The following is a 13377-nucleotide window of genomic DNA, read 5'->3' as shown; positions in this document are numbered from 1 at the left end:
ATATAAGCATGTAACCTAAAATTCCTGTATATTGTAGCACACATCTGCAATACAGGAAGTTTAGGTTACATGCTGAGACTTACTGTATCAACAATAGAATTTCAGTTATATTTTAGCACAAGGGACTATTGTTTGTGACCAAAATGTGATTACAGCCATCGGCACAAAACAGTATCAATCTGTCGCTAATTGCAATCCTTTACTATTTGTGCATACATTATACGGAATCGGTACATCTGTCAGAATGAACTTAGGTCTACAGTCATTAGGTCGACCCCACTAGGTCGACTGGCAGGAAGGTCGACCTGACTTAAGGTCGACATGGGCCAAGGTCGACATGACTTAAGGTCGAATTTGCATAAAGGTCGACATGAGGAAGGTCGACTGGTCATAAGGTTGACATGGGTTTTTCATTGTTTTTTATCCGAATGTCGACACAGTCGACATGGACACAGTTGGCAATGAGAATCGGACCCTCGCATCGCTCGCTTCGCTCGCAATGCTTCGGGCACAGTGCCTCGCTGCGCTCGGCACACTGTTTTATTCTCCCACCACGCCCTAGTGGATGGTAGGGCATGAAATACCGCCTGTCGGCACATGTCGGCTCAAAAAACAGTGAAAAACCCATGTCGACCTTATGACCAGTCGACCTTCCTCATGTCGACCTTTATGCAAATTCGACCTTAAGTCATGTCGACCTTGGCCCATGTCGACCTTCCTGCCAGTCGACCTAGTGGGGTCGACCTAATGACTGTAGACCTAAGTTCATTCTAATAGATGACTGCTTCCCCATTATACTGCAGGCTGTCACACCTATGGATACATGTATTACTGTGTAATTAAGACACCTGATTTTTGAATGTTATGTATGTCATATTTTTTGAAAACCTATATATTTTAATGAAAGGATTAAAAGTTATTTTTTTAAAATATTACACCTATAGAAGAGTGCTCCACACAGGAACTAGCTTCTTTGATTTACTGCTATCAATCAAGAAAAAAAAATTCTGAACACTTTTAAATTCCTGTAACGGTGCCCACACATGGTGCGGCTCTCACATGCGATTTGATCTTTTCCGGTCAAATAGCACCATGGTGCGATGCGCGCTCCCATGTAGTTCATATCACAAGGTAAATAGTATGTGCCGACAGGAATCTTTGTAGTACATCGCATCATGTCCAGTTCAAATTGCACTCTGTGTAGGGAATCACATGCGTTATGTACTTTACATCTTTAAATTATATATTGTAGTCTTGTCCAAATCTTATGTAGTTCAAATTGCATAGTACACATTGGCCTTTATTCAGATCTGATCGCAGTAAAAATGTGTTCTCAAAATGGGCAAATCCATGGGCATGTATTGAGAGAGTTAGATTTTGGTGAGTTATTTTGTTTCTGTGCAGGGTAAATACTGGCAGCATTAATTTTACACTGCAATTTAGATTTCAGTTTCAACACACTCCACCTAAATTAAACTCTCCCTGCACATGTTACATCTGCCCCATCTGCAGTGCACATGGTTTTGTCCATTTTGAGAACAAATTTATACTGCGATCAGATCTGAATAAGGGCCATTGTATAGCTGACATCCCACCTAGCACACATCTTACCATGGGCCTTATTCTGGTTAAATTGGACAGATGCATTTTTCGGATGGACACCGAGTGGGCTTTGCCCCGCCTATCGTACGGATCGCTCATGGCGTCCGAATGCGGTAAGACCCCAAGCTAATGGACCGCGAGTGGATGTTTTATGTGAACACCTCCTCCATCTGAGGGAACCTCCCCCATTCTCCGATGGTCGCCAACCATTGAATGATGGACCGAGCGGCCAGGCAGCCCCAAGTGCTGCAGACCACTTGGACATTTCTCCATGTGAAAGCAGGGATATGGGCGGGCAGCTGACATCCGGCTATGTCAGCTGTCCGCCCCCCATGCGTGTGTCACGACCGTATTACCATACGTACGCCCAGCGTTTTCATGGGAACGCCCATGAAACGGGGGGCATACATATATGGTAATGAGCCCAAACAGACCTTCACACCCGTGGTTCCATACGATCATTTTCTGCACAGAATTCACGCCGTGTTCAGACGAGCGAGGTGTTCCCACATGCGCAGAAAAGCCTCTGCAAACACAAAACATCGGCCATCCGTCCACACGCAGCCGTCCGACTCAATCAGAATAAAGGCCCATGGGCCTTATTCTGGTTCGGTCGGTGCAACGGACGTACGGTCCGTTTCACGTACGCGGACGGTGAGCATAAGTCCGCCCACAAAACAATAATAAACACCCTAATAAAACAACATTTTAACCCTCATTACATGTATATTTATTATGTTCTAATGTTGAATTTAAATCACTGTCTATGTGTCCCCACATTGGTTTTACTATTAAATAAAGTTAAGTTGGTGTTACAGTGAAAAAGTTGACACATGTCGACTTCTGTAAATTAAGTGTCCTGCTTTTTAAAGTTTACAAAAACACTTACTGAATGGGTGTAGATGGTTATAAAATAACTACCTGACATATATAAGCAGGTCTTAGAATGAATCTTACCTGAATTTAAACCAACCTTTACATGTAGAGAAGTGTAGAAAGATAAGCTTCCAATGTGTTTGAGGGCTGTGTGTGGCTTGCAGGTAGTGAAATCATGGTTTTCACTTAATAGGCTGCAGCATTGCTTATTACATTCAGGTGTAGTAATCAGCGTTAATCAGAAGACCCAGGCGTCCGCTCTCATACGGTATCTCTAGGGGTGGTCTGGAGCTATCTTTGGCATCCGCCTGTTTTTGGCCCAAAATGCACGGTGCGTTTGCCGATCGAGCGGTTGTAGCACTGTACATTTTTGGTGCACACCCCCGTGTACGCCCAGTTTTCCTCCGGCCGCTCCCCTAAAAACGCCCCCATGCCGCCCACAATGACCGTACTCTTGCGGACAGGTTTTTTCGCACGGAGAGACCCGTCCATGAGCGGTGTGAGGTCGTCGCACATGCGCATTGCGAAACCTACGCATGCACAGATGAAACAAAAAACGATCTGCCCGTATACGGTCCCACCGTACCGAGCAGAATAAGGCCCCATGTGTGGGCACCATAAAACAGATAAAGCAATGGCTGCCACTAGCTATTCTGCCCTACCTGGTAATGTGATCATGGAGACAGATATGTCACTAGTGCGGCAGTAAGGAGGGAAAGACGTCCTGTATCGCCTTTTCTCCGCAGGAAGTTGGCATTTGTTGCTCATCTGACATTATCCCAGAACAAGTACAGTCCTCTCCCTGGATGCAGGGGGCCATTTATTTTACCGAGCAGAATTTTTCTGCAGTGATAACATTTTTCCCTTAAATTAATGAGACATCAGGAAGTGGAAAAAATGATAGTTGATGTAATACAGCCGGATTAATAGATTACTGACCTTGCTTTTTGTTCACTGTAGCTGTTTCCTCTTCTGCTGCTTCTCATCTTTTCAGAAACCCTCTGTGCCTCATCAGGTAGTAATTCCTTCCTGCAGTGCGGAGGTGGTGACCATTGTTGTACATGATGATGTAGTCATTCATCCACATACACTTTACCTCTTGCTATACCTGAATAAATCAGGGACCATGCATATTTGTCTGTGATAAGCCTGTAATTGGACACACAGCGGTACATTTACTAAGATGGGACTTCTATTGAAGATGGGATGTTGCCCATAGCAACCAATCAGATTCTACTAGCACCTTCTAGAAGATAACATCCTATCTACAATAGAACTCTCATCTTAGTAAATTGACTCCATATTCCGCAGAGGTTTCAGGTAATGCACAGATATGACATTTACAAAAAGTTTAAAGAAACTTTTCAGATGGCCGCTGTTCTCCGAATTTGGGGCTGGCCTTGATGTGATGTCAGCCGTCTGCCCCAAGCAGGCATCGCCACGCCTCCGTTAGGGGAATGCCCATAAAACACTGGGCGTTCCCCTGCTGCCGTCCCCTTCCCTCCCCTTGCTGAGTGAACAGCTCACCCAGCTCCCGGGTTGTAAGAATGCACAAACCCCAAACATCGGAGACAGGACAAATTAGGCACATAAGGCATCTGCCCCTTAGGGGGGTATTAAATCCCCTGCCGCTATTTCCGACGCATAAAATAGCGGCGGGCGCCTATTCAGTGCTGTATATTCCACGCCCACTTTTTGCAGATCAGCAGACGGGACATTGCATCCCGTCTGCCGATAAACAGGCGAGCGAGCCAAGAACGGGCCAGGGTCACGGCTGCCGGGACGTCCCGACAGTGGTGACCCGGGATTGAATACCCCCCATAGCCTGTTAGCAGTCTATTCAATGTGTGGAGCATTTTCTGCAAGCTGTGTTATTCTTACAAGAGCATTATTATAGGATATGTCACCCGTTATAATACACAGGTATTTATCAAAGCTCGGAGAGAGAGTCACAATTGTGAGCTAAAGTATTGCTCATCAGCTTCTACTGCACCGTACATTTTACAGACTGTGTTTACTAAATGGCAGAAGCTAATTGTCTGGGACTTTACCTCTCACACTTGTATCTCTCTCTCCAAGCTTTGATAAATATAGATATGTCCTCATACAGAAGGAGCGCCTCCCAGCCAGCCTGTGCAATTGCCAGATTCCCTGAGCGGGCACAGGCTGGCGGTCAGGTGCTCCATCTGACGGGTTGTGTGTGAGATGCTCGCGGGTCCCGGCAGCACGGTAGCAGGGAGCAGATTCCCTGCCTTTCTACGCTGAGACGGGCAGGGTTAGTGGGGGCTGTGGGCGGCGACAGGGGAGCATCGAGGAGCCGGCGGAGGGTTCCGACAGAACGGGGCGCACAAGCATATCATGCCTGTCAAGATCACATGAGAATCTTCTAGCATCCAGCAACTATTTTGCCCTTTTTACTCCTAAAAAAAAAATGTGTCTTAGTCACAATGAGGGTTATTTTGGTTCACTCTTTCTGACAAATTCCTTCTTAGATGGACAAAACCATGTGCACTGCAGGGGGGGCAGATGTAAAATGTGCAGTGAAAATTAGATTTGGGTGAGTTATTTTGTTTCTGTGCAGGGAAAACACAGCCTGCTTTATTTTTACACTGCAATATAGATATCCCTTTGAAATAAAACCCCACCCAAATCTAACTCTCTCTACACAAGTAACATCTGCCCCACCTGCAGTGCACATGGTTTTGTCCATCTAAGAGGGAAATTGACAGAAAGAGTGAACCAAAATAACCCCCAATGTGATGTGACATAAGGGGCATACACACGGAGCAAATTTTTGCTATTTTCTAAGCAATCTGACCAGATTGCTTAGAAAGTAAGCACAAATCTCTCCGTGTGTATGCTCCAAGAGATTAAATATCTCTTGCTAACTTAAGGGGCATACACACGTAGAGACATGTGCTAAGCAACTTTGCGAAGCAATTTTGCTGGAGTCAAGATCTCCCATGGGGAGCACATACACACACAGAGATTTGTGCTGAGCAGATTTGCTAAGCTATTTAGGATAGGCGATTTACTGGTGTCCAGATCTCCCATGGGGAACACATGCAGAGATTTGTGCTAAGCGATTTTGTTAAGCAATTTTGCTTAAGCAAAAAAAGGCCGGGTAGTGGTTCAGAATGAGAGATTGCGATCAGTTTCTCTGATTCTGTACACACAGAGAGATTTGCAGTTAATTGCTAAGCAAATTGACTAGAGTTTGACTGCATGCACTGACTTAAGACGCACGAGGAAACTGCTGATTAATGTGATATACTATAAGACACATGTACATCTGTGTACAAACAAAGATGTCCCATGTCAGCACAGTGGCATGGGACCCGGCAGGGCTGCTATCAGAAATTGTGAGGCCTAGGACTAGCAAAATAGATGGACCCCCCACTCCCATGGGGAGTGTGTGTGTGTGTGAGAGGGGGGGTGGGGTGGGGGGCAGGTGGGAAGAGCTGTGGTTAGCTTGGATCATGGGTGGAGGTACAATGAGCGATAATATGGGGCAGATATAGTTGGAGGACAGGGGGACATCCCAGGGATAAGTGAGGGTCACATGTAGAGGAAGGTCAGAGGGTTCAGATAGAGGTAAGAGTTAGGGAGCAGATGAGAGACGAGCGGTGAGTGGGTATAATGGGGAGAACAGTCTGATTTGGGGGTACAGTAACATGATAGCACAGGGTAAGATAGTGCAAGATTGAAGAAAGGATCTAAGGCAATATATGGTATAGCACACCAAAGCACATTGACAGCTCATCTCCGGGATGGTGCTGTCACTGCAGTGGCGGAGCTGGGGGCAGTCATTGGGATCCCCTCTGGTCTCCTCCCCATCTGTGTGTGCATCCCGGTGGTGTGAGCGGGGGCTGTGCAGGCTGTATGAGGGCTGTGTGCTCACCTGCTGAAAAACCCATTTCCCTCTGACCTACTTGTCATCCTATAAATAGCACGTAAGTATTATTTAGGCATTGGGTCCAGTCGGCTTCATGGCAGTAGGGTTTATAGTATTTCCAAAAATAGTTTTTTTTTGTTTGTTTTTTATAGAATGCAAAAATGAAGACACATATTTTTTACATGCATTTATACGAATATTAACAGCACTTGGGTATTGTAATGGTATAATGCTGCCTTTTTAAACAGATCACTTATTTCATTATAGCAACACTTTATAGAGTGTTCATTACAACAATAGCCAAGACTTTTCCACTACACTGGTGATGAATGAATGTCTTTCACTCTCTTGGATCATTCTGAGAGCCCCGGGGGTGGAATGGGTACAGCAGGCAGGAGGTGTAATAGGGTGAATCAGGTGTGGATGGGTGTGTCTGAACACAATACATTTAGGTGTATATATATATACCCTACATATACACACCAGATTAGGAGAAAGAAAGATTTTCCTGTACACTGATACTCATCCATCACCCAGGTAAGGCTGAAGAGTTGAAAAATCAGCAACGTACAGTACAGTAGGACTTAGACTATTATTTCTGAGACAGGAAAATACAATCTGTCCCAACAAAACTCAGTTCTCAACCTTAGATGTTGCCGTCTGTAGAGTTTAGACAAGATGAGCCTGAAATCTGTTGCTGACAAAGATCATTAGGTTTTAAAAGATTGCCAGAGTTTGACATTAGGCTACAGGTAGCGCTAGGGTAGGGCTGATCAAGTTTTATTTTGCACTTTGATAATCTATCAATAAAAGTTTTGAGACCCAACAGAAATGTTCTTCTTTGTCCTTAGATATTAAGACCATGTCCCCTGCATCCGCCTCCGTCTTTCTGGTACTTGCCGCGTTGATCGTACAAACTCAGAGCTTCGAGTCCTTGACTCCAGGATGTCACCTTCATCGTAAGTGAGCTTTGCAGTATTATCATCTGTGTATAACTGATTGTATCCCTGAAATGAACTTGTAAGGCTACTAAATCCCAAAGAGATAAGTTATCAGTGTTCTCGCCTATGAAATTATGAGCAGTATTTTGTGCTAATTAGTAGTCTTCCTTTAATTGGTTACCAAATATGGAAATATACTTTTTCTAAGGACTTTTGTCCTGTTCTGTTTCTTTATTCATTTGTCTAATTAGCATTGTCACATAAAGTAACGTGTATTGGAATTGCTATCTTTTTGAAGCCATATTTAATGATAATAAGGGTCTATTAGTAAAAAACTAAGCCTCTCATTCTTCTACAGTATGTTAATAAAATGTGTAACCGTTTTAATTTATTTATATTATTATTTATTTTATTTATTGCATTACATTCTATTGTAACCCTTTGAGTGCCAAGGGAATTTGTCAAAATAGGTGTGCAAATTGCCAAGCAAACATTTTTATTCATCATTTTGACCTGTAATGTTCACCTTATATATATAGGAAATATAATCTTTTTTTTTTTTTACACAAGGGTTTTTTATTTTTATTTATATAACAAATGTGAGCGACGCAGGCATTTTTAGAAGATATTTTGCACATCTCAAAGGGTTAATGCCTCTTTAAATTATACCCGGTCAGTTGTACACTGTGTAATACAAAAGCATTGCCGTCCCTGACATTATATATATATATATATATATATATATATATATATACACACAAAAAGAGTGAGATGGGCGCCTCCTAGTGCAATATGTCAACATATACAATGGATCCCTCCACCGCAAATGAATGAAGCACCCCAATAAATTAAGGAGTACCATAATTAGTGGTATTCCACCACTATATTATGAGCTTGTCCAACAACAATTATCCTTGGCTTGACCAGGAGAAAATTGAGGAAGAAGTCATCTTCATTGTGCCTTCAGTTTGCAGTCTGTGGCTATATATATATATATATATAAAATACACTGTGTATATAGATATAGGAAAATGATTTTTTTTTTCTCTTTTCTTATTCCACTGCAGCATTTAATGTTACTATAAGAAGTGATCGCAGAGGGACTTGCAGAGGGACCCAAGTTATCAGTGCATGTGTGGGACACTGCGAATCCAGTGCATTCCCTTCCAAATACTCGGTGTTAGTTGCCAGTGGATACAAGCACAATATCACATCTGTGTCACAGTGCTGCACTATCAGCAAGCTGCAGAAGGTAAGATACCTATACAGGGGATAGTACAGAACCTGCATGGGAGAAATCTTAATATTCCTTGTACTCATGGGCATACCTAGACTGGGTGTGAGAGCTGCCATTGCTATTGGGCACAAAGGCTATGGAGGCATGGACGCCGGTTATAAAGTTGCAGACCAATTTACCAGATGTGCCTGCTAAGCAATTGGGTCTGATCCACTGCCCAGTCTGTATTGTGAGACATTCCTTTATCAGTGAGAGCTGTGTATAATGGATGTAATAATGGTAAGGGCCACTGTAATTTATCACAAAATGCACTGGAGGGCACTGTAATGTGTCATAATCTGCTCAATGCAATGGGGAGGGCACGATATTGTTACGTAATAATATCTGGGGCACTGTAAGGGGACACAATATGATGTGAAGGCACTATAGTGTAGTGTGTCATAATATGAATCGGGGGACTGTAATGTGACACAATATGATGTGAAGGCCCTATAGTGTAGTGTGTCATAATATGAACCGGGGCACTGTAATGTGACACAATATGATGTGAAGGCACTATAGTGTAGTGTGTCATAATATGAACCGGAGGACTGTAATGTGACACAATATGATGTGAAGGCACTATAGCAGGGGTGGCCAACCGGTCAGAGGTAAAGAGCCGAAAAATATCGGTAGTCAAGCTAAAGAGCCGACATCATGCTCGCGCCGAAGGCGCATTCGCCAAAAAAAGGGGTGTAGTTTATTTTGACCCCTGGGGTGGGTGTGATACAAATATGCCTCCAATAGTGCAGTGCCATATATACATATGCCCCCAATAGTGCCAGATACACATATGCCCCCCACGGTGCCAGGTATGCACCAACACGGTGCCGGGTATGCCCCTATGGTGCCAGAAAGCTGGTATGCCCCCACAGTGCCACAAACTGCTATGCCCCCACAGTGCAAATTTCCCAGCAGCAGCACTCACCGTTGTTGCTGCTGCTGCCGGGCGGGGAGAGGACAGTCTGGTGTCCCCCTGCAGTCCTCCTGTCATGTCACTAATGGGAGGAGAGCACAGCACACCGCGCGTCTCCTTCCCCCTCACTTCCCTGTGACTGGGCTGTCCACCAATCAAAGCTCGCTGGCCGGCTCCTGATTGGCTGCTGGCCCAAGAGCTCTGATTGGCGGACGGCCCAGTCACAAGGATGCACAGTAAGGGGTAGGAGAGATGCGCGATGTGTGCTCTACTCCCCTCAGAAGGAGAAGGAATTCAGGGAACCGGCAGCAGGGGGGACTGGGACGGACGGTTGGCGGCGGGCAGCAGTGGGAGCAGGAGCCTCACTTTACAAGGGGGAGAGCCGCATGAGGCTCAAGAGCCACAGGTTGGCCACCACTGCACTATAGTGTAGTGTGTCATAATATGAACCGGGGCACTGTAATGTGACACAATATGATGTGAAGGCACTATAGTGTAGTGTGTCATAATATGAACCGGGGGACTGTAATGTGACACAATATGATGTGAAGGCACTATAGTGTAGTGTGTCATAATATGAACCGGGGCACTGTAATGTGACACAATATGATGTGAAGGCACTATAGTGTAGTGTGTCATAATCTGAACCGTTGCATCATTTGTAATTGTGCTCACTCCAATGTGACATGGTATAAACACAGAGCACTGTAATGTGGCATAATATGAATCTGGGGACACGGTATACAGTAACTAATTCATAATAAGGCATACAGTGTGGCATAATGTGTACTGGCAGCCCTACAGTGTAACATCATGTAAACTAGGGAATTACAGTAGCACGATTCTTAAGCTGGTCATACACCTGAACAATATCAGGCCCTATCAATCTTGAGGGGTCGTGTGATGGATTGTGTGCACTTCCTGAGGAATATTGGTACCATGTGCTTAAAAGTAAATGAGAGAACTACTGTGGGGCATACAATTAATAACTACTGAGATGTGTTTTCAAGACTTATTGGATAGGGGCCTCTTCAATATGTAGCCATAGGGTCCCCAAAGGTCTGGTTACGCCCCTGCCTGTACTGTATATTCTCTACCAATTTATACATAAATAGTAACACATGTTGAGTCCCATTTACAAAGCACAACATAGTCAAAGCAGCAAGATAGCTTCTTTGGAAGATTCATCCAAACCACATAGGGTGACTGTGTAGGGGCAGAGTTTTTTGTACCAGCCAGCGTGTGACCCGAGGGCGGTAATTGCAAAGTACTCGGTAGGCGCACTGTGTGCCCAATTTTTCCCTTACATATCCCTGATATGTATCAGGGATATGTAATACAGTCCTGATTGTCCTTTGCGCTGCTTATTCATTTTATAGCGCACATGTACACCAACATGTGCAGTGGGCACTGGTGCAAATACAAGGCACAGTGTGGTGCACATTCAATATGCTTTTGTAAATGGGGTAACAATGTTTTTTAGGGCAATTTTATTTTTCTGGTCCAGTAAATAAACCTTTGAAATGTGACTTAACACTTTGGAGTCCTGCTTTTATGTCAAAGGACGTTTCCACTTTATTAAATAGACTCTACATAATAACAAGGCAATATCAGACAGCGGTAATGTATTGTTAGGGTATATTGGATATATTTTCAACAAAATAGATTACAATGTCATACTGAAATTGGTGAATGTTTTTATACAGTCTGAAAAAACCTCGGTTAATCAGAGGAAATATGTATGTATTTATTTTAACTTTATAAAGCTTTACAAGATAAGGATTGGTGTAAGAGTTTGAACTTGATGGATCGGTTACAAATTATATCAATTATAATGAATTTGTCTGGGTTTGGTAGGATCACAACTGGTGGAAACTCAGGAGGTTATTCTGGTTCACTCGCAAAGGCAAATTCCTTCTCAAATGGACAAAACCATGTGCACTGCAGGTGGGGCAGATGTAACATGTGCAGAGAGAATTAGATTTGGGTGGGGTTTTACTTCAAAGTGCGTTCTATATTGCAGTGAAAAAATAAAGCAGCCAGTATTTACCCTGCACAGAAACAAAATAACTCACCCAAATCTAATTCTCTCTGCACATGTTACATCTGCCCCCCTGCAGTGCACATGGTTTTGTCCATTTGAGAAGGAATTTGCCTTTGCGAGTGAACCAGAATAAAGGCGTTAATGCCTTTGGTATCTGCCAGTCAGGAGCTGCTAGTCCTGTATCTGATATTTTATCCGCGGAGATGATTACAGAGGATTGGTCAGCAGAGGTCCTCAGTAACTGCCAATCCTGGGACCTTGCTGCAGCTTGTAGAATCTCATTGGAGATACCTTCTGTGAAGTATTTACCAATTGTAAAGTGCAATGGAATGTGCTGCTCTATATAAGAAACTGTAAATAAAATAAAAATTAAATAATAAGTATTTGTATCTCAGTTCTGCATTTCGGAACTGAGATACAGACCAGAGTGTGCTTGAAGCAGTGAAGCAGCGTGCGTGGCAGGAAAGAATAACTGCAGGGGTTGTAAATGGGCCAGGATGCTAGAATGAACACTATATTATTATGTAATAGCTTATTACTGACATTATCCCTGGGGGGGGGGGGGAGTCTAGTTTGCTCGGTTCCCGGCGTATTTGCAAAGTGTACCAATGTTTAGGCCCTGTGCATGCGTATATTCGCATATGTGTAGGGCCACTTTGGCAGATTGCACAGTCACCAAGGTGTTCGCACAGGGGATGGTGGGATGGAGGTGGGCAGGGGGCTAGATAATGGGGGTTGGCCAGCGTTTCCTGCCGGGGAGGTTTCTGGGATATATTCAGAGCTACTGTATGGGTTAGCATGATAACAGCACCAGCAATGTGCAGCATCAGGGATATTCAATTGAATAGCCCCGGCCGGTTGAGTACCAAGGCTAGCTGACTCCCCGTAAGCAGTTACTTATAATAGGAGGGATACTATTGGTTAGAGATGTTTACACTATGCCTGTGTACAAAAAGAAAAGATACTTAAGAATAACCATTCTGTCTTACAGGTAAAGGTTCGACTGTTCTGTGGCACTTCTCGTTGGGAGGAAATAGAGATTGGTTCTGCTCAAGCATGCCAGTGTGACATGTGCCGGCTGTCCCGCTATTAGGGTGCTTCCATTTGTATGCTGCTACAAGTGCCAGACTGCCTTTCACCGGTACCCAAGAGCATAGTTAGTACGTATAGAAGTACTGGCATCTCTTTCTTAGTGGAACGTGTAGTACACAGTATAACAAGCTATAGGCACAACCACTATTGTTTCCTCGCTCTTCACACTACTAGACTACAATTATAGTCTAGGCCGGCACCATCCTCCATGCGGCACCATCCTCCATGCGGCACCATCCTCCATGCGGCACCATCCTTCATGCGGCACCATTCTCCATGCGGCACCATCCTCCATGCGGCACCATCCTCCATGCGGCACCATCCTCCATGCGGCACCATCCTCCATGCGGCACCAACCTCCATGCGGCACCAACCTCCATGCGGCACCATCCTCCATGCACTATGGGGGCATTCAATCATGTATACAAAGCGGAGCACAAGTCAGAGGTGATCTATAAATAGCAACTATTTGGATTTAGCTATTGTTTTACTAAATACAGTTTAAAAAAATAAAGCCGATCCCTGGATTGTTGCTATGGGTAACACCACCTTTCATATGTGCACCAGTTTTCATAAATGCCCGGTATTTCCGCAGTGTGTTTGAACAATTAATTTATAAGTAAAATGTTAAGTATATTTATATAAAATATTATATGTGAATTTGTGACAAATTCAAGTCCTGCTCTTAAATATTTTTGTTATTTTATTTAAGTATTTATAATAAATATGGTTGAA

The 13377-nt window shown here is 43.9% G+C and overlaps 1 protein-coding gene across 2 annotated transcripts in view; it reads left to right on the top strand.

Moving 5' to 3' along the window:
• The window catches only part of GPHA2 (glycoprotein hormone subunit alpha 2), a 15811-nt gene extending 2434 nt beyond the window's left edge, over window positions 1–13377 (top strand). The window contains exons 2-4 of one of the 2 annotated variants that reach the window (XM_083165134.1): window positions 7225–7332; window positions 8382–8566; window positions 12542–13377. In XM_083165134.1, coding sequence (XP_083021260.1) covers window positions 7236–7332; window positions 8382–8566; window positions 12542–12643 — 384 coding nt within the window. In that variant the 5' untranslated portion in view covers window positions 7225–7235 and the 3' untranslated portion in view covers window positions 12644–13377. Of the gene's footprint in view, window positions 1–6550; window positions 7333–8381; window positions 8567–12541 lie in introns of those variants that run through there. The other variant, XM_083165135.1, reaches the window with a different exon arrangement.

The sequence above is a fragment of the Crinia signifera genome, chromosome 11 (genome assembly GCF_055691185.1).
Source record: "Crinia signifera chromosome 11, ASM5569118v1, whole genome shotgun sequence".
Lineage (NCBI taxonomy): Eukaryota > Metazoa > Chordata > Amphibia > Anura > Myobatrachidae > Crinia > Crinia signifera.
This window is presented reverse-complemented; position numbering and strand designations above follow the sequence as displayed.